The sequence below is a fragment of the Ochotona curzoniae genome, unplaced genomic scaffold, assembly GCF_017591425.1.
Source record: "Ochotona curzoniae isolate NIBS_2020 unplaced genomic scaffold, NIBS_Ocur_1.0 scaffold_4683, whole genome shotgun sequence".
NCBI lineage: Eukaryota > Metazoa > Chordata > Mammalia > Lagomorpha > Ochotonidae > Ochotona > Ochotona curzoniae.
Window position 1 is genome coordinate 19,767,475 of NW_024467121.1, and position 21,876 is coordinate 19,789,350.

Consider the following 21,876-nt stretch of genomic DNA (forward strand, 5'->3'; position numbering starts at 1 on the left):
GGGAAAGGGAGAGGAAATGGATTGCTACAGCACTCCAAAGCTCACTCAAACTTCAGGGTATAGTATCTCCCCTTCTCCTGGAGGAGGTCATGGGGGCACCAGGAAGCACATGTGAGATTCCAACTGGAACATTTTGGTTTGTTTCAATCCCTGAGTGGATCATGTATCTTGGATGCTGCTGGGTTGCCATGGTAACCACATGTAACATGTGATGCCATCTGCCATCCATGCCTGGGCTCTCCCCTGCAGTGCTGTAAGTACTTGACTGTAGAAGGCAGGCCAATGTGACAAGGGCATGCCTGGAGCCCCTTGTAAGGTGCTAAGCAGTATGGGGAGTGGGGATTGTTACTGTACTTCCTCAAAGAGCAACCCACCAGAGGGGAGCAGGTGGCTGCTCGTCAGCTCTCTAGGAAAGCTCTGTTCCTGCTTACTGCCTTACTGATTCAAAAGACTAGATTGCAGCTTTGTGCAGTTGGCACTGTCATAGCCAATGAGGTTTATCCAGAGTATGATTATTGCTAAAAGAGACTAGATTGAAAATGTCATCTTTTGTTTTTTGGCTAGTTCATGGTCACATTTTAATGTGGACCCAAAACACTTATTTTTTGTTGCTGTGCGGTTTTTGTTTTTTTGTTTTTAATTGAAATAGGTCAGAAATTATCTGGCCAATGGAGATGAAAAAAAAAAAAACTGATCCCAGAGGCATTTCCTAGGGGCCAGCATTGTGACAGAGCAGGTAAAGCCTTTGCCTGTGGGTTCTGGTTTAGGTCTAGCTGCTCTCCTTCCTATCCAGCTCCCTGCTAATGTGACTGGGAAAGCAGGGCAAGATGGCTCACCTGCACCCATATGTGAAACCTGGAAGAAGCTCCTGGCTCTGGTTTCTCTGAATGTTGTCATTTTGGGAGTGAACCAATAGATGAAATATCTTTCTTGCTTTAATGCTTTCAAATAAATTAAATACATCTTTAAAAAGAGACAACTGTCCAAACACAGGCAGGGGAACCCTGAGTGATCTGCTCCAAATCAGGTATCTTTAGGGGCTGTTTGGAATCTTGGAGCAAACAACCGGACGCAGTGGGTGCTACGGGAGACCCAGCCTCCACCCCTCTCATTTCCCATTCTTCACTGGGAAACTCCCAAACTCAGCTTGCACGCAGCTGGCCGTGCAGGGAACACCCAGCTGTGAGCAGCAGCAGCCGGATGTCCTCACTCGGCGGCCAAGGAGAACCCGCTCCCATCCCATGGCGACCCTGGGCCATCAGTGATGGAAGTGAGTGTGCATCCTGCCAGGCAGGATCTGGTCAGGAACCTGGACTTATATGTTTTGACACCAAGGAGACACTAATGCTAGAAGACAGAGGAGGCACCTTCCTCCCTCCGCAAAGGAGGGGAAAACTCACCGACTGGGAATGGAGTGACAATGAGTCTGCTCTGGTAGTTGTGTGTGTGTGGGGGCGGGGGGGACTGTTTGGGGGGAGTGGCAGGGCTCTTCCCCGCAGATCTGTAAAAGCAGCAAGTTTTGGCAGACACCCCAGGAACACATAGGAGGAAAAGGTCTGAGCTCTTCTTTCCGATAAAGAGATATTTACTTCCTGGGCAGATCCTCAAGGATGAATTCCTTACATCAAAGGCATCCTGGGAGTCCTTGGGAGGCCAGGTCATGCTACAGACGGCAGGACTGCAGCTTATTTCTGGGGATCATTTGAGGGAATTCAATGTGACTTTGAACGTGAAAAATGCACGTTTGGGGGCCCCGGCGGCATGGCCTAGCGGCTAAAATCCTTGCCTTGAACGCACCGGGATCCCATATGGGCGCTGGTTCTAATCCCGGCAGCCCCACTTCCCATCCAGCTCTCTGCTTGTGGCCTGGGAAAGCAGTCGAGGATGGCCCAAAGCCTTGGGACCCTGCACCCATGTGGGATACCCGGAAAAAGTTCCTGGCTCCTGGTTTTGGATCAGCATAGCATCAGTCGTTGCGCTCACTTGGGGAGTGAATCATCAGACAGAAGATCTTCCTCTCTGTCTCTCCTCCTCTCTGTATATCTGACTTTCCAATAAATAAATAAATCTTTAAAAAAATGCATGCTTGGAAAACATTTCACCAGGCTCATTCTAGTAATAACACAATCATGGAAGGTCTCTGAAAAGCAAGCATCTTGTGATGGCGGGTGCCAGGCTCTGGGACAGCCCACCTTGCTGGCCAATCCCCACAGGGCGAAGGGCACAAAGGAAACTGGGGAGAGATGGAGGGAACTGAGCTGTCCCTTTAAGGAATCAGCATCCTCTGCTAAAACGTCCCCTGGAAACTATCCTGGGTGATGTAAACTTTCCTGGTCTGGGACTCTCCCAGGTTCTGGAGAGATTCATTGCAAACTTCAAGGACCCTTGTTCCATGCTCCTAGCAAACGAGAATGCAGGCAGAGTTCGCCTGTGTGGGAACATAGAAAAGCCTCTTAGAGGTGAGCATGAGCTTTCTGTCTCAGTGTTTCAAATCACCATCTTTGGAAAGCTGTCCCTTCGTGTTGTCATTCCATGCTGGCTCTCTATAGTAACCAAGTATTTCTTGATCAGCATCTCCCGAGGCCACGCATACCGAAGCAGAAATGACTTGATGACTTTATCAGGTTGTTTGCTTTTCATCCAGCCCTTCCCCACAAACAAAAAAACAGAAACAAGGTAGAAAGGATCACCATCTGTCTCCTTTACCAAGCCTGACTCAGGCAGGTCTTGCTCAAACAAGCCCAGTATCACCCAATTGGCTGAAGGAGGTTCTGCAGCCCTCACCAGTTACGCAGTCCAGCGTAAGCAAACCCTGATCAACGTCAACTCCTCGGGCAGCATCCCGCGGGCCAGGTCACTGGTGTGACAGAGGTCAGGTCCCCAGAGAAAGCTCACAGGGAGACATCAGAGAGAGTGGCAGGCAGCTGATAACAGAAACCTTTAGGAGACCAAAGCATAGGGGCCAAAAAGACAGCATCAAGACAGAGAGAGAGAGAGTCTGTCTGTTTGTGGTGGGGGAATATTGTTATTTACCCCAGTGTAAGGCAGTGAATACACAGCCCCGACCACAAAGCTGGCAGCCCCCCAGAAGATCGGGTCTCTGTACAGGAGGCATGTCATCGGCTGGCGTCCTCATTGCTACGTTAGTTATTAATAAACGTTCCAACAATGGGAGGAAGTGCTTGCATTCAGAGAACAAGAATGTGTGAACAGTTGAGTGATGAGCAAAGACTAATGTTGGCACGACTGGACAGCATGTGTCTCCCAGACCGGAAGGTGCCAGTGCCGGAGCTGGGCTGAGATGGTATGCTATAGGTTTGGTTTGGTTCTTATTGTTTTACACCACAAGCGCCACCACCCTATTCTTGGCAATCCTGTTGATCACCCCGAAATGACTCACCTGCCACTGTGTCCCACATACAGCCCAAGTCCCGTTCCCAGCCACAGATGCAGTTTGTTTGGGGTGATGGAGGCCCCTGGATTTCCAAGGAGGAGGCCAGCAGGGGTCTCCTTCATGCATTTCAGGAAGGTGCACAGTGATTTTCCTTGTTTGGGTGGTCCATGCCTGGAGCCACTGGGCCCTGAGACACACAGGGTCTCTCCTAGGCTGATCTGTATGTGCTGTTGTCTTCTAACAGCCCAGGTGCAAAAGCCTAGCTCCCTCCTCTGCCACACCTGGATGTAGTCAGAGTCAGTCTGTCACGGCAAGTCCCCCACACCATGTACAGAGGGACCCACTCACATTCAGATACCATGAGAAGGCTGTGTGTCTTCAGCTACACCCACCAACAGAGGATGGTTTCTATTCTGCTCCATTTCCTTTCCATCCGTCTCTCATGTGATTTTAAGAAATGGAAGACAAGGAAAGGAGGAATCAACCCCTTTTCTTTTTTTTCCAGTTCCCACAAATAGGATTCCTCTTTTTTAAAATCTCTGAAGACATTTTAATGAAGTGGTCAGAAGTCACTGTAATCCTCTCAAACTCGGTCAGAGCTTCCTGAGGCTTCGTTAGCCAAAGCACAAGGAAATCAAAGTTATGGAGAGAGGCACCTCTCTCCCTTCCCAGGAAATGTCTACACTCACAGTGTGGGGTGAGTAAGATGTCCCACGTGTGCTCTCTGCTTCCAGGGGACACTAGCAGATCACAGAGCCCCACACAGCTGCTTTAGGATATGGATTCCAAAGCCTTCCTGGGGTTTATACACTCCTGAGTGCCACAGCAGGAGGCAGGAGCTTGTTACCCTTTAGCCCACAGCTCTGAACACCTCCAGCATGCCTTCCAAGTCTCCACGAGGACATGAGGTGCAGGCCCACAGGGGCGGGGGAGAGCCTCGAGGATCACCAATACAGGACTCACTGTGGCCTGTCTGCCAGTCTTAGTGGTCGCTTCATCTGTTTCCTTTTCTTTGGGTCATGACAGCTTGTGTCACAGGGCATTAATAGGTGTGCACTTGTGACTTCTTTCACAGGGTTCAATGCTATGTCTTCATTTCTTTAGCATCTATGATCCTGGACACCAAAGGACCTCAAGGATTTTAAAGGTAATGACACATTCTTAAATAGTAAAACCGAGACTGGCATTGTAGCGTAGCAGGTAAAGTGCCACCTGCTGCACTGGCATCCCATATGGGCACGGGTTCATGTCCCAGCTCCAAGAACTTGGGCCATCTTGTACTGCTTTCCCAGGTTCATCAGCAGGGAGCTGGACCAGAGGCAGAGCTCCCAGGTTCAAACTCCACTCTAATATGGGATGTTGGTGTCACAGGCAGCAATCTAATCTGTTGTGCCACAATAATGGTCTCAGGATGCTTTTTAAGGAACCAATATTCTACTAAGGAGAACATTTACTAATTTGGGTCCTGGGGTTGGAACCAATTTAAATTGAAAGTTAGAATATTATGAGGGTACTTTAAAGAGCTCATGGAATCATAGAATTAAAAGAAAAGTTTCTATATATATTATACATATATATATATATATATATGAAGTTTATTTTGGTATCAAAAAAAAATTAGACAGCCATGCCTAGTGTTTTCACAATACAGATTTGCCATGAACTGTTCTGAAGCACCCTTGTCAGGTCTGGCAAGTATGTAAGTTCAAGGTTGATCTGGAGGAGCAGGCATGTGGCCCTGCCCTGTCTGTGAGAGACCACAGACAGAGGGATCAAGAGGGGCAGAAAGCCAGCCCTAGGTACACTTGCCGCAGCGTGGGGTGCAAAATCGGTGTTACTGAGTTTCCTCAGGCGACGGCTTCCTCTCCCAGTGCAAGGAGTGGTCAGCAGCCCCGTGGACAGGAGGGCAAGGCTGACGGATTCTGGAAACTCCCTGTGTTCACTGATGGAATGCTTCCAGGTTGCCGACTCTCCCTCCATTGCCCTGTCTTTCTGTCCTGAGGCATGGGGCATAGGATCGGGGCAGCTCCAAAGCACTGCAAGTGCGGCATGAAAGGATGCTGCACAGGGTTGGGAAGAGGCTGACATGGTCATTGGTCTACGCCGAGGGCCCTCCCCCATAACTGCACAGTCACAGGCATGGCCAAGCTCCCACACAGGCAAAGCCACCGTGTCAGCAGCCGCAGCTCCCATCTCCCAACAACCAAGTATGCTGCGAGCCCTAGTGCTGAATTATTGGGCACTTAATAATCACTTCAAAATTTTTATGTATTTATTTTTATTTACTTCTGTATTTTCATTTGAACAGCCGAGTTACAAAGAAAGATCTTTCATCTATACTGGTTCACTCCCCAAATGGCTTCAAAGGCCAGAGATGGGCCGGTTTGGAGCCAGGAGCTTCTGGATCTGCCAAATGGATGCAGGAGCCCAAACACCTGGACTATCCTTTGCTGCTTTCCCAGGTGCATTAGCAGGGAGCTGAATCTAAAATGAAGCAGCTGGGACTCAAATTCTAGCCATGTGATGCTATGGATGCTTAACCTGCTATCCCACAGCACCAGCCTATCTTTAATTATCCTGAGAGAAAGAAGCTGATGCGTTCAGCACAGGGGTGGATTCAGCAGCAAGACAACCTTGTGACTGTTCCTAGCCCACCATGCGGGGTACCAACAGCCACAGCAGACACTTGCTGCATTCCAGCCCAAAGCATGTCTGGGTCTTACTTCTGGTGTGTAAACGTTTGCTGCATCTCAGCAGTTTTTGGGCTCCCGAGCACAACTTATTTGTAACTGCTATGAGGTTACCACCCCAGTGTCTGGGCACTGCCAGGAGTGAGGGTGTCACACAGATAGACCAGGATACAGGCTGAAAGCCAGGGTCCCTGACTCTGTGATCCTGTACTCAGTGTAAGCTTTTCTCTCTTCTTAGGTAACAGTGGCTCCTGGAGCCAGCCTTGTGGCGTAGTGGGCAAAGCTGCAGCCTAGAGCACTGGCATCTTATATGGGTGCCTATTCATGTTCTGCCTGCTCCACTTCTGACCCAGCTTCCTGCTAATGTGCCTGGCACAGCAGTAGAGGCTGACTCAACTGCTTGGGCCCCTGCCACCTACATGGGATGAAGCTCCTGGCTTCAGGTTGGCTCTGCACTGGCTGATGCAGCAATCTAAAGAGTGAACCAGTGGATGGAAGATCTGTGTGTATAAATTTTCAAAATAAATAAACCTTCAGCCCAGAGGATTTGGTCAAGACGCAAATTCTCGGGCTTTCCCTACTCCTACAGAATTGCTGATGGGGCTGTTGGCAGGGGAGTCTGGAGAAGCAAGTGCTCCTTGTGCTTCTGACACCTGCCCAAGTCTGAGACCCGCTGAGCCAGAAACAAGCCAGCTGGACCTGGGCCTGATTCCCCAGGCCTCCATACAGGAGGAAGGCAGACAGACAAGTCCCAGCTCTAATCCAAGACTCAGGGTTTTAAGTGGGGTTACAGAATCCTGTTGTGTCTTGTGCCAAAGATAAGGTGCGGGGCTTTGGCCATGTCTTTGGCCATTCAGCTAGAGCCAGGGCGTGGCTGAGATTCCAGGGGGTAGAGGGTGTCTCCTACAGTGAATGGCCTTGTCTTTGATCCCAGAAGGCAGCATTTTCAGCAGTCTCCATTGCCAACTTCTAAGCTCCAGAAAGAGTGATCCTTGAACACTTTGTTTGGATGAGCTGTTTTTAAAGACTCCGAGGCTGGGAGGGGTTTAAAGAGAACTTGGGGTAACCCAGCAGAAGCAGGCCCTGGGTTTTAGGGGGTCCAAAGCTTATGTAACTTTGATGGCTCTATTTAAGAACAACAGGACATATGTTGTATTGTGTTCATAAACACCGAGCCGTGAGCCAGGTCCCTGGCCATCCACTGAGATGCTCCAAGCTTCCCCTCCACCTGCCCCACGCCAAATGCAGGAAGGATACACTTCCTCTCCCTAGGCTGTCGTCTGGAGCCTTGTCCTGGCTGTGACTGGCCTACAGCGGCTCAGAAGCTAACTAGACAATTCTTAGTAACTCTTCCTTGACTGTTTCTTTTCCTTTTTCATTTGTTGTTGCTGTTGCCTGCAGGTTGCATTTCCAGGTTACATGAACCACCTTAGAGGGAGAGAGGGGGTAAGGGCACCTGGCTTGATTTTTCAGGCTCAGGATGCGAGCTGAGGTATCCCCCAGTGCCTAGTTAGGCAGATTCTTTCCAGCAGGCTCTGGTCCTAACACTTCCCCCATCTCTCTCCCTGCCCTCCTTTAACCTGCTCCTCTTCCTGTCATTTCATCCCCATGCTTGAACTCAGCCAGATCTAACATCTCATTTCTGTTCTTTCCAACATGTAAAGACAGGACCACCTGCCCAATCCAGTACATACAGGGACTGTTGGCAGAACCAGATCTCTCTCTCTCTCTCAGTACCAACAGCGCCTAATCCTTCTTCCATCTGTCCCAAACTGAACCTATGATAGCAAGTCTCTTTTCCTGTGTGAGTAACAGTTATCTGAGAAATCCTCCTGAGGGCTGATAGAGCATAGGAGCGCCAGTTCAAGTCCTGGCTGTTCCACACCTGACCCAGCTCCCTGATAATGTGCCTGTGAAAGCAGCAGAGGATGACCCAAGGGCTTGATGTCCCCCGCACCCACGTGGGAAACCCAGATGGAGCTCCTGGCTTCAGCAGGGCCCAGCACTGGCAGTTGCAGCCTTTTGGGGAGAGAACTAGAGGCTAGAAGATCTGTCACTTTGCCATTCAAATGAATGACTTTTTTTGGAAAAGAAATGAAAAAGTCCAACTGGAAACAGGCTAAAATTCAGTTCTCCTGAGTGTCAGTTCCTCTCTCACAGGCAGGCAGGAGAACCCACGAGTGGGCATTCCTGATGATGGTGGGACATTGGCACTCTGCAAGGCTCGGGAGCATTTGCAGAGGCTTAGTGTAACCAGCAATCCCCCCTATACTGGGTGGTCCCACGGGTTCTCTGACATTCCAGGGCTTTTCAGATCCTCATTTGGTTCCAAACCTTGGTCTGGAAACCAGAACTGGTTGCAGGTGCACATGCACCATGGCTTGTAGTTCCTGTACCACACCCTCCCTGGCCCACCAGGGCGCAGCTACCTGAGGACAGCAGGCTCCCGCTGCTGCCGCTGATGATCTTCCCTTTGCTTCCCATGTTGGCCAGCTTCGAGGTCTTCAGCGTGCCAGTCTCAGTCAGGTCGATGGCGATCTCACTCAGGCTTCGTGCTGCATGGATTTTGGACTAGAAGGGGAAGACAAGCAGGTTATAGGGGGAGCACCCCTCTTGGAAATGGAACAGTAACCAGGCCCCTGCAAGTGGTCCTGAGTTCAGTAACTTGGCTGATGACTCGGACCTGTGGAGTTTTTTGTTTGGGTTCTTTGGCCCAATTACCCATTACCCACACTCCTGGCAGGGGCAGAAGTGGCTTGGGGCTGGCAGTGTGGAAGAACTGCTAAGCACTGGCTCCATGGGCAGCACTACACAGGCCTGAAGAACATAGGTTTTGCAGGGCTGACACTGGGAAAGCTGCTGTCACTGACTCGTGTTATTCCCAAGGATAACACAGGGAAAGTGCCACCTGCCACCGAGGGTGTGGATAGGGGTCCAAGGAAGCACAGCATGGGAAGGATGCCCGCCCTCCCTGTTCTAGCCTTTCCTTCTCGTGTCTTCTGCCTGGCACGCAGCTCTCACTGAACAGCTGTGCTTACAACTAATTTGTGTTTAAACATGGAAAGACATGATTTTCAGGGTTTTAAAAAAATTATTTGAAACAGTTACAGGGAGAAGGGGGAGACAGAAAGAGGAGAGAGAGATCTTCCAGTTGCAGGTTCACCCCAACATGGCTGCAAGGGCCAGGGCTGGGCCAGGCTAGAGCCAGGAGTCAGGAGCTTCATACTGGTCTTCCATGTGGGTGCAGTGGCCCAAGCACTGTGGCCATCTTCTGCTTTCCCAGGTATGTTAAACAGGGAGCTGGACTGGCAGTAGAGCAGCTAGGACTTGAAATGGTGCCAATATGGGATGTTCACAGGTGGTGGCTTAACCTGCTGCACCACAATGCCGGACCCCTAATTTCCAAGCTTGAAAGATATGGTGACATCAATTCAGGAGTGACTCAAAATCTCTGAAATTGTGAGCCATGAGGTTGTAGAAAGCCTGGGGCACAGGGTGATGACACTTTGCGGATCATGGTAAATGTGGGCAGGGGTCTCTGCCAGTCTGCGGCTGTGGATCCTCAAGGCCCACCCAGTGCTTGGCTTCCATTCTGACACCTTGATGCAGATGTGGCATCTTCAGGCTGCGGGTCAGACTGCACGGCATCTTGTGCAGAGACGAATTGGCGTGTCTTGGCAACTGGTCACAGCAGGTGAGAATAATTAGGGAAGGATGCTATGTTACAGTGCTGAAAGCCGCTGTTTCTCAGCGAAGCCATCTGTGTCACTTACTGCCTTTGGTAAGTGAAAACGTGCTTCTGTTTCCTGTTTCTATTGTTTTGTATTTTGCTCTTTTTTTTCCTTTTCAGGAAATAAACTTTTTTTTTTAATTATCCTATGTGCTTCCCAAGCGCAACTCAGAAGGCTAGTACAAAGCAGACTTCAACAAGCTTATGGGAAATAGAACTAAACGATACGTTTGCTTGGGTGCCCAAATTTTTGAATCTGCACATATAAGGATCTTCAAAAAGCTCATAAAAAGTCCATGTTATGAAAAAAACTTAAACTGTGTACATTTAAAAATGGTTTTGCAGCAAAATAAACTTCTTTTCATTCCATTTTCATTGTTTGGTGTGAAGTTTTTTTGAAGGACCCTCCTGATACCCACCCCCCCCCCCCATTGCTCATCTGTGTTCTGGGTGCTCCGGCCTGCCGTGCACACACTAATAGAACTGGGGGAGCACACAGGCAACATTTCTAGGTATTTCATGTGCTGCTCACGCCTGGGCCACACAAGGGAGACACTGGGCATGGGAACACAAGGGGGTATATACTGCTGCCCTGCTCTCTCTGACTCAGGGTCCCTTCGATGAACTCTGAGACTCTTTCCTTCCTCTGGCCTCTGAGTTGTTGTTGTTGACCATGGTGGTGAGTGTCCAGGACTTCCGGTCGCTAGTGACAAGATGAAGGCCCGTGGGCCAGAGGGGATGCTGTTGTGTTCACCTGGCATGAACTGTCTTCTTCCTCCTCATCTGTCTCCCTTTGATCTTTCTTCCTTTCATGCCTCCTTTCTAACCTCGGCTTCTTGCCTTGCATTCAGAAGCCAGGTTGGCTTCTCAGACTGGGAAACAATGCTGGCTGCCAGGCCCTGGAAGGATTTTGGCTTGCGGTAGAAAACAGGAAGGGCCTTTGCTTGCATTTCCACCCAGCGTCTCAATAGCACCAGCCAGCTTGAGCCATTCTTCTTGTTCTTATATTGCCCAGCCAAGTGCTCACCCAGGGGACAGCCCGTACTTGCATGGCCACAGGGTGCCAACTCAGGCAGACCTACAGCCCCCAGCAAAGGTGGATACCCACCCAGGCTCTGAAGGTGGAGTATACTGCCTTAGAATTCCGGCTCTTGCCCAGGAATCATTTTGCATCTTCATTCTCAACCTCCCTCCCTGCCTCCCCCTCAGAATCTTGTCTGCCAAATGGACAGCATCCACACACCATGGAGTTGTGATGAGGCCTAAATTAGATAATATATATATGTAAGGGTCATTGCCACAGGAAAAGGATGGGAGTTTGGACCTAGCTGTAATTTATTAAATGGGATTAGACGGTTGGTGCTAACCTGATCCTAGAGAGATCTCATTTATTACCTGGAAGGTAGGCCCCAACTCATGCCAAACATCAGTCCCACGGACAGAGCATGGAAACACACACCAGGACACAGAAGCGTGCAGGGTGAGGGCTGTGTCCTTGCCAAGCTAGGTCTCTGGGAGCCACTGGGGAGCTGTCTGCTCTCACCACCCTATCCATGTTACTCAGCTTTCTCACCAACACGCTGCGAGCATGCTTATACCATCCCCTCCCATGCTTTCCCGGCCTCTGCTCAGAGTTCAGAATGAACAACAAACCAGATTAAGGAGGGGTAAAAAAAATAAAGATTCACAAGAAGAAAAGGTGTTTGGATTGGGGCCAATTTGAGAAGCCCCCACTGTGAGTTCAGAGGAAAAGCAGCTAGTGTTTACTCTAAATAATTTGAGCTTTCAAAGCTTTCCCCAGAAGGACATGACAGGCCTTGGCTCCGGGCTTGGGAGGAGGCGGGGTCTCAGCTGAAAACCTTTCTGATCTCTCGGGTGAGTCTATGTAAGCAACTGATGCCAATTATTGCGGGTGCAGCTTCTCTTCCTGAATGAACCACAAGAAACCAACCTTGGCTGCCTCCCTCTGCTCTGCCCTTGGCAGGAGAGTGGTCCCTAGATGACGGAGGGAGACACACTGTGTGTGCGCACGCATGCGTGCATGGGACAGGGACATTTTCTTAGCTGATTGACACACTGACCCTGAAAGAAGAAAATCACAGAGTGTCAGAGGCGAGCCAGAGACATCTTGGCTACTGCCCTTGCTGACTCAAGCCACTAGACCACACTTGTCTCTGCGGAGTCGATAACCATCGCTTGGGAGGCTGGCACTTGGCTGTTGCACTCGGGAGAAAGGAATGGTTGGCACGGGCTGGTTCTCCAGAGTGTGAAACCAAGCCAGGACACTAGCCCACACGGACTGCCCAGAAGTACCCTGGAGTTTCCCATCCCAGGCCTGTCAGCAGACGCTCACTCAGATCCAAAGCTGCCTGGAGGGGAGGGCTCTGTCACCTGTGTAGGGACAGCAACTTTGCAGAAAGTGTTGTTATGGAATTTATCATGGAATTTCATCACCATTGATTTAATCTGGGGGCCTCTGAGAGAATTCAAACATGGTGTAAATGGTGGGCAGGGGAACAGTATTTTAGATGCATCATGACATTAATAACAGCACAAAAACATAGGTGCAGCTTTGGCCAATTAATAATTTAGATTGAATGTGGAAGGCAATTCCTCTTGACAGATCAAAGGCCTTTGTGCTTTTGGGAGACTGCAAAGCTTCCTGGGAATAGTTCTCTCCCTATGGAGTATGGGAGTTTTCATCTGTCTTCCAGGGAAACTGAGGGACAGCTACACCTGTCCCCATCTTGTGGGCACCTGGTTTGAGCTCAGGTAATGCATCGTGCTTGTGTGTGATCTCTGTGTGCTTGACTCTCAGTCTAGATGGGCTGAGCTGTAAGCCTGCTGAAGAAGGCCTCTCGGGGAGCGAGGCACAGCATCACAGGACGCCTACCCAGCATTCACTCACCCCAGAAAGCCACCCCATAGGGGGTCAGAAAGCCTCAGTGGAGGAGGGAACACATCACCAAGGCCAAAGTGACTGCCCCCAGTTGGCAAGCGCTGCTCTACAGGTGGAGGGATGGTGTCTGTTCTCCCTCTTCTCTCACTCTTTCTCCATCCTCCTCCTCTCTACCTCCTAACTCCCTCCTGTGACAGACCCAGGTAACTGGAAAGAAGAGGGGACCAATCCAGGCCCAGGAAGTGCAGAGTCCTGCCACTTCCTCTTAAGAAACCCCCCATGGGTTGGGGGAGTGAGGAGCCAGGACCTGGTCTCGCTCTGGATTCTAGCAGGATCTGAAGGGAAGCACAAGGCCCATCTTGGCACGACTCTCCTATGGGGTAATGAGGAGGTGTGGCTTGGGAGGGTGGCAGTGGAAGGGGCGGGTGGGGAGCAGACGCTGCAGGAAGAGGGGGCAGAGTGCCGACAGAAGCCCTGTGTGAACCGGGCAGACGTCACTCTCCCACCCACCTGCAAGAGCAGCCGTGTGTGTCTGGGCTGGGGGCCTGGACGTCTCCCAGGGAGGAGAGCTGTGTTTATCCAGGCCCCAGGCTCTAGGTCTGCCTAAGGGAAACAGGCTTGCTGGGTTTTTTTTTCTTTCTTTCACTTTTCCAGTTTTGCATATTTAAAAATGGAGTTGGCAGTTGGAAAAGCCTGGAGCGCTTTTTTTTTTTTTTAACAGCAATTACCTTCAATAGTTAGGTGATGTCTATTCCATGAGGATGGTTGCTTTTTTTTTTTTACTTTTTTCAAAAAAGAAAACAATACGCCAGTGTTTCAACACCAAAAAGGGCTTGGCTGCTGGCTCCCAGGAGAGTCTCCTGGAGCTTCCAAAGCACGCGTGGAATTCCGATTGAGGTAAGTGGGCTGTGCAGCCCTCACCAGGGCTAGCCTGGAGCTCTGGACCAGACTGCTTGGAACATGTGCCCTCTTGAAAGATGTTCCCTCTCAGAATACCCACCTTCACTTCCTCCCCTACCTAAGTCCTGAAAGGCAAGCCTGGACCCATGCACATCTCAGGCCAGGGACCCAGGCTGCCTCCCCATCCATCCGGCACTCATCCTTAGGTCTGCCCATGGCTTGCTGCGAGGTCAGCTCACTCACCTTACTCTGCTTCCTGTCCAGGTAGAACTGGTGTTGGCTAATGGCCATAGCCCAGATGGACTTGATCAACGCTGGACAGGCATACCACGTGTGCACAGCAATGCCGCTATGCCCGAATGTCCTCCTTGTCACCGAAGCCCTGAGAAAGGGAGAAACACCGTCAGGAGGTCCAACCAGGTTTGTGATGGCAGAAAACACTTAATAGTCTTTCACCAAGAGTCCCCTGGGTCCTCAATGCCTGTGAAGGTGACAGGTGAGCTCCACATCAGTATGGGTGGATGCATGCTCACACACTGTCAGCCATGGCTACCTGTGCTTTTCTGCCTAAGAGAGGTTAGAATTGGAGCAGCCCCTGCGTGGCCAGGGATGAGAAGGGCCTGGATGGTCCTTTTTGAGCTTCAACTCCTGGCCCTAGGACAAGACAAATTCCTGAGGCAGGAAAAGTCTTTGAGGATGCTCTTTATCAACCAGGCAACGGAGTCCACAGCAAAGATGAGGATGCATACTCCGCTTCACCACAGGCCTCTGCATCTGAGGGGAGCAGGACCCCCCACATCCCTCACACTTGACAATTCTGGAAAAATGTGGTTATCAATTTCAGCATCCCCAGAGGCAGGGAGCAAGAGGTAGACTCAGCAGAGGGAAGGCAAAGAGACCTGCCGATCAACCCAAGATCCATCCACACCTTTATAAACTTCAGAGTATGTGAGGATGGAATAGCAATGAGTGGTCAGACTTTGAAGATGGGGCACACTGGTGTTAACCTAATTCATCTGATTAAGGGAATTTTGTGTATGTAGGGGGCAGTTATACACCCATCTTCCCAATGAAGCATAGTTTGTGGGCTATACAGATTAAATCTGAGAATAAAGGATATCTGAGAACGTGTGTTGGCTTGTACACCCTTGAGCTGTTTCTGTGTGTGTATGTGTGTGTGTGAAAGAGAGAGGGAGGGAGACAGAAAGAGGAACGAGACAGAGAGGAGGCAAAGGGTAGTTGGGGAATTGAACAAGTAGGTTAGAAGAATCATGTGTTTCTAAGACTTATGAAATCTAATTTGAAGCCATCTGGGGGAACCAGGACTTAATGACTGGTAGCATTTTCCTTTTCATGGCAAATTTTCTCTCCAGGACCATTTTAATCTCCTACATTAGATGTTGAGGGTTAAAGACCCAAAAGGTTTTCTCTACTTTGAAGGAGGCAGTCAAATCCAGTGGCTGGCTTATGATGCTGAGCATGGCCCAGGAGTAGGGGTGGGGCAGTGGAGTGTTCCCCACCCCTGGATCAAGCAGAAGCTCAGGGCAAGATGCTGCACCTGGACGGCAGCACTGAGGTGCAATGGCCCGGGAGCCTCGGTCTGTGCCAAAGGCAGCTGTGTTCTGAGCTCCCACTGGGTTCCCGAAGCAACTGCTGTGCCAGGGAGGGAACAGAACTTCTGTCTTGCCCCAGCTAAGCTGATTCTGAGGACAGGGGATGCAGAGTGGGTTTCAGTAAGGGTGGTGCGAGCTGCTGCCTCCTGGTATCCAGGTGAGATGAGTGAGGCAGAGCCGGGGTGCCTGAGGTCAAGGCAACCTAAACCACAGCCTTGTTCCCTCAGAAACTTCTCCCCTCCCCTTATCCTTCCTTCCAGGTCCTTCCCACCCCACTGACTCTGGACCCAGAGTTTGGACATGGACCTTGTGTGCCAAGCCCAGAGAGGGACAGCAACAAAGGCAGGAGTGGAGTGAGGCCGTGCAGGAGGACCTATGCTAACCTACGTCCTGTGTTCTTGCAGGGAAGGCCAGAAGCACTGCTGTGTCCATCAGCCCAGGAAGCACCCTCAGCCCTGGTGCCTGCCACTGATGACATCATCACTCGGGGATTATGCCTGACTCCCCTCCTGGCTTGGGGAAGTGGCTGAGTCATGAACATCCCCCACTGTAAAGGGAATGAGATGAAGGTTTCCTGTTCCCAGCAGGCAAAGCTGCAGCAAGGGGATGGCAAAGTACCATGGGATTGTGGGATCCAGTTCGCACAGCGACCTGCACTGGGAATTTTGCCTCTGCATCACCCAAAACAACACCCCATCCTTGTGCGTCAGGAGCGAAGGTCCACCCAGGTTCTTCCCTGGGCCTCTCCCCTCGCCTCCAGCACCCCTCCCTGCCTGCCCCTAGGATGACACACAGCTCTCTTGGGGGTGTTCTCCCACTCTTCTCCTTCCTCTACACCGCACACTCCATGACCTGTGCATCTGAGTTGAAAAAACTCAACCCAGATCACCTTAGCCCAAGTCAAGGCTTTGGTTTTAGTCACTCTTTGGGGTTCAGCGCAGACAGCTTCCTCCTAAGCAGTGACTCCTGACCCAGAGGGGCTACCATTCAGGGCTGGGCCCACCTGGCAGTTGGCACACATTGAAGCGAGTGCAGCAGTAGAACATATGGGCTTTAGAGGTGGACTTCTCGGGTTGGAATTCTACCTCTGTCAGGCACCAGCACTGTGTAATCTATAGCAGGTCACTGCCTTCCTTGTGCCTCAGCTTCCCACAAGACTAAATGGTCACCTGTCTCCTGTGGTCACAGTTAGCAGGGTGACAACAGGCAAGCAGGTAGCCAGCAGTTCCTTCTCCCTGCCCAGGAACCTGCCCCTGACATCCTTCAGTCCCTTCCAGTGCCTGTACACTGCCACTCCTCCCCAGATGTGACACTAAGCCCCACAGTAGTGAGGGATGCCTGCACCCTTCCCTATACTTCCAGCCTTAACGGAAGGGCAAAGGGGATGTAGCATTCCACCGTAGACAGCTTGATACATGCAGAACCCACGCATGTACACACACACACACACACATAGCAAAAAGGATTTGTCCCTGGTTCTACTGAGTTAGCAGAATTCCCCAAGACAGCACAAGCAGGGAGATCCTGTCTGTGTCCATGTCCAACCCCTGGCCTGGCCAATTCCTACTTCATTGTCTTTATCTCAGCCACTGTGACCAAATGCATCTCACTCTCTTGGCTCTCAAGTTTCCCCTCCTTTCCTGGGCCTGAGTCTGCTCTAACACAGCCAGCCTGGGACACGCAGAGTAGGTTCCTGCTTGGTTGCCGGCTGCCTTTCAAAAACCTCTGGGCAACAGCAGGCATGGGAGCCCTGGGACAGGCTGGACAAGCTGTCAAGCTTTGTGCAACCCACTCTGCAGGGCAGCAGGGCAGGTCCTGGGGTAGCTGTGCAGCTGGGATAAGCCATCCTCCGGTGGCTGCTCCCTGTAGATTACACGGCAAGGCAGCAGGCTTGGGCTCCACTGGGTTATCACAGGTTGCAGGGACTGTGGTTCAGGAAACAGGTCACATCTCACCCTCATGCCCAGTGCTCTCAGGGAGGCCCAGCAGCTGGCTGTGTGCACTCAGAAGCCATGTGTAAGGGGCAGTGGATGCCAGCTCCTGTCCCCAAGCCCAGGGCTGGGCATCCACACTCCCTCCCAAATCCTCCCAGCTCCTCCATGGGAATGGGACCTCTTCTCTTTCCTTCCAGGGCTGCCTTCAGAGTTTAGAGCTATGAAAAGGGATTTATTCTTAGGTGTTGGCCCAGGATTTGGGAGTTCTTCCACTGTTTGTGGGCCGGCAGACAAAGAGAGGGAAAGTGAAGGGTACAGGCTGTCCAGAGCTCTCCCACACGGCCTTGCCTGCTCCCTGCAGTCCAAAGCAGGGCTCCATTGTCTGGCATCCTGACTTTGGGTCTCAGGGTTCCATACAGCCTGGGGTGGGGGAGAATGACCGTGCCTCTTTTGCACCCACCCACAATATACTGGGTTCTAAAATTACAGCTCTGGGAATTAACAGCCTGGTCCAACTGCTTCGGTGACAAGCTCCTTGGGCAGGCTGACTGTCCTGCCTGGAGCACTCTCAGAAACCCTGACGGGGAGTTCTTTAGCCATTTTCCTACAGCATTGTGGGGCCAAGTCCCAGGTTCCTTTAGTGCTGGTAAAGAAGTGCCACAAAACTTTCCCCACAGTGCCCTAAAATGTAAGATACCCATGCGTGCATACACGCACACACCCAGTGTGTTTATCAGCAGAAGTGTAACGCAAAACTCTTCTATGGGAGTTGGACTCAGTTCTCCAGCATTCACCATCCTCTCCCACTCACCCCACACCAAACGTGAACCGTGACAGCTCAAAACAATCAAACGGGACTCCTCTGGTCAGCCCTCCCCATGAGCAAAGCTTACCTCCGTGGGTCATGAACTTCCACTGAGAACTTCTTCTCTCGGAAATACAGGTTCTCCAACTGCCTCCATTGGAAGATCTGGACAGAACACAGTGTAGTTTAAGTTCAGGAGTGACTGGTTCCCGGGGATGCGCTCCCTGCTCTGGCTGCTGAACTTTCTGGACACTTGGCAGTTTCCGTATCAAGGCAGAGAGCAGTCAGTTGTTGGTGCCTTCTCCTCCTCTGCTTCTTGCTGGAGATACACAGGATCCCAGAAACACACACAGACACGCACACACACAGCAGCAGCAGGAGGAGCAGCCGCTCTCCAATCCACAACCAGGCAAAGCCGGGTGTGGGTTTTCCTGCAGGTCTCTTTTAAGCCGAAACAAAACAAACTCTTTTCAAGTCCTTCCCTTTTGCTTTGCCTTTGTTGAATCCTTCAAGAGAGTGCCCAGCTCTGCTGACTTCTCCCTCCCAGAAAGAGGGGGCGGGGAGGGGCGATGATGAGCCTGGGAGGAGGGAGGGAGGTGGAGAAGGAGGAGGGAGGAGAGAGGGAGGTGGTGGAGGAGGAGGGTGGAGGCAGGAGGGAAGCGCTCTCAGAAGCGAGCAGTAGCCATTTGCGTGGAGTGCTGAACTGAGCTTCCTCCCTCTAGTGCTGAAATGGGAAGGCGTTCAAATCCCAACCTCCCATCAGGACTCCACTTCCTGCCCACTAATGCAAGCGCCAAGGGCGGAGGCTGTGGGGAGGGCAGTCAGGGGCAGGCGGCTGGGGATCTCAGTCTTGGCCAGTCCTTTCTTCCTTCTGTGACACTTGCACAAGCACACAGAAGCGCATGCAAGCACACTCACTCTCTCTCACACACACACCACACACATAAATCCAGAGATCCTGGGGAGCCAGGAGCCCCCTTCTGAATCATGAAGCTGACTGCAGCATTGGAAAGCAAGGAGGGCTGCTGCAGGAGGAATCCCTGGAGAAGCAGGGAGCTTTTCACTAAAGGAAAATGAAAATTGCTTAGTGGTGTGTGTGTGTGTAGGGGGAGCCCTGAAGGCTTCTGCCCACACACGTCTGTCATATAGGACACTGGGCTTCCTCCAAACACTCAGAGCATGAGTTTATCCTACTGAAGGCAGGCAGAGCACATACTTTGCTCTGGTCTCACTTTTAAGGTCTCATTCTAGAATCTGAGCCCTCTGACTTGAAGCTCTGGCACATCACTACCTTAAAGATACAAGCCAGAGCCATTTCCTGGCATCCCATCAACAATCCCTACACCCTAAACCCAGCATGCTGACTGCAGCAAGGCACTGCTTGGGCACCCCAGATGTCACACTAGGCCTGAGTTAAAAACAAGCAAACAACAATAACAAAACAGAATGATTGCATTCTGTTCTCATCAGAATCTAACTTTGGGACTTTTCAATTATTTTGCCAGTGTGAGTTATAAATGTTATTTTCTGTTTAAGGGTCAAATCTAGGCAGGTGGAGGCTATTTCAAGAAAAGCCATTGACCCAAAGCTGCTGGTTCAGATGACTTTGCGTTGTGCCACAGACCGAATGCATGCAAATGGGAGTCTCAGGCTCCCGTCCCACATCCTGTGCTGGAAATCCTTCCATGGATTCCCCAGCTTCCTCTCTGCAAACCCTACCCCCAAGGGTCAGGCATTTATAGATTTCTCACTTGAACCTTGCCACAGGCATACAAACAACCCAACTAACAGGTGCCATGAACTGCCCCCTACCCCCACTGCCTCCATTTCCAACCTGCTAGACCTCAGGCAAGCTATAGCATCTCACTTTTCCCACCTGTAGGAACCTGCCAACAGCAGCTCCCCTAAGAGACCTGTGTAGTGGCAGATCCTTGGCATAGCGCTGGCACAAAGCAAAGCCCCCAGACTTGGATCTCACTGTGATTCCCAAGCATTCTTCCTTCTCCCAAATCTTAACAAATCAGAGTGAATAAGCTCCAGAACAACCGGAATAACTTTTATTAAATTTCCTAACTCAAACCTTGACTTCGGGGCTTCAAAAAATAAATTAGATTATTTGTATGCGTGAAATCTCTAAGGATAAAGAATTACTTTCCCAGTCCTCTCTCCCTCTCTTCATCTCTCTCCCTCCCCACCGCTACTGATTGCCCAGTTGCTAACACAGGGCTGTTCTGTATTCCCTTCCGTCTTCCCACATACACACAGACACAGTTACCCCACAACTGCTGGAGGAACAAAATGTGCACAGGAGGCAGCTGGACCCTGACAGGGGGTTCTGGGTCTCTACCCTGCATCCAGACACAGTAGCTCCTTGGACAAGCCCCGGCTCCATAAGTAGGTGATCTAAGAGCTCTTGGACCAGAGGGCCCTGGTCTAACACTGCTATCGCTGTGCTGACATTTCTGCTAGATCAAGGAACTGCTTAGAGCCTCTCGTCTTGGTGGGCTCTAGCCTGGGCTGGGCAGGACAGTGGATGCTCCAGCTCCCCACGAGGAGGACGGGAAACCCAAGCTGGTGTGTGTTTGCTCAGACAAAAGCCCAGCTGTATGTTTCATTGGAAGCTCTCCTTTTGCCTGATGAAGAACTGCAGAGCAGAATGCTCAGAAGGCTTGGTTCCCTGGCAATCCCCCTCCATCACCCCCGCCCCAAACCCTGGGCTCTGAGCCTTTGCTTTGAGTGATCCCTGATGCTGCCTGGTGTGCAGAACCTGGCATTTGCCAGAGATCCCAACAGAACCATCTGCTGCAGCTCCTCTGTCCACCATGGCTGGGCCTGCCTGTGGAAGGCTTCTCTTCATGGCAGTCAACACTGGGCTCCTGGTTCTAGGCACCCTTTTCTGGTGCTGTTCTGTCTGTAGATGTTTTGGTCACAGGGGACAGAATGCAGGATTCTCCTTCATGCCTGTGGTAAGCATGACTGGTTCTGATTTGTTTTGCAAGTGAAATACTGGGGAGGGAGTGTGAGGGTAAGGAGGAGACATGGGCAGGGGTTTGGCGGGCCAAATGGCATTGGGTAGTAGGAACCCAAGAAGCAGGTGCACATGTGAGGGCACTGCCTCAGCAAAAGAAGGCAGAGAGAGGTTGCTGAGGAGCTAGACACTCCAGGGCAGGAGTTAAAAGGCAGCAGGCACAGAGAGGGTGGTGGCAGCTGAGGCTGGCCACCAATGCCAGGAGCTACTTGCTCGAATGAGTTGTGTTCCTTATAGGGGTCTGGGGCATTCCTGCTCAAATCACCCTGTGCTCTAGAGCTTAGTAGCTTTGCTTGCTCAACACAGGACTGGCACAGCAGGAGCAACAAGTACCAAACAAAGCAGAGATGTCTGAGCTTGCCATCCGCTCATATGTGAGGTACAGTGAGCTCTGTGCAGATTTTGGGGGCCTCTGACTGTGCCACTTCAGAGGAACCTCCCTGACTTGTGGTGGTGCACAAAGGCAGCTGTCATGACCGCCTAACACTGTTACTATGGAAAGACACGGCAGATGCGAAGATGCCTCTCATCACGACTGGCCAGGTTCCCCGGGGCTGGTCTATGACTGACAGCCAGTTCTATCCAAAGAGCAAGTTAAAACCTAGAATATGCATTCAAACAATAATCAAAGAGTCTATTAGTTGCTTCCTATTAAATAAAGGTCTTTCTAGTACACTTCTTTTTCGAAGTCTCTAAAAAAGTACCTCAAACACTATTTCCTTGACCAGTCCACATTTCCAAGAAGAGAGAGAGAAATTCTCTTCTTGGGGAGGGGGGTGGTAAGCCCAGGGAAATGAAGGAAAACTGCCTTAGGCCACACAGCAAGTTGGTGAAAGAACCAGAAATAGAAGTCAAGGACACCTGGGTCATTACTCCCACCTCT

The 21,876-nt window shown here is 51.0% G+C and overlaps 1 protein-coding gene across 3 annotated transcripts in view; it reads right to left on the minus strand.

Moving 5' to 3' along the window:
* FRMD4A (FERM domain containing 4A) overlaps positions 1–21,876 on the minus strand; it is a 546,990-nt gene that overhangs the window by 31,060 nt on the left and 494,054 nt on the right. For all 3 annotated transcript variants that reach the window (XM_040967963.1, XM_040967964.1, XM_040967966.1), the window contains 3 exons: positions 18,054–18,130; positions 13,857–13,995; positions 8,514–8,655 (listed from right to left, as the gene is read on the minus strand). In XM_040967963.1, coding sequence (XP_040823897.1) covers positions 8,514–8,655; positions 13,857–13,995; positions 18,054–18,130 — 358 coding nt within the window. The remainder of the gene's footprint in view (positions 1–8,513; positions 8,656–13,856; positions 13,996–18,053; positions 18,131–21,876) is intronic.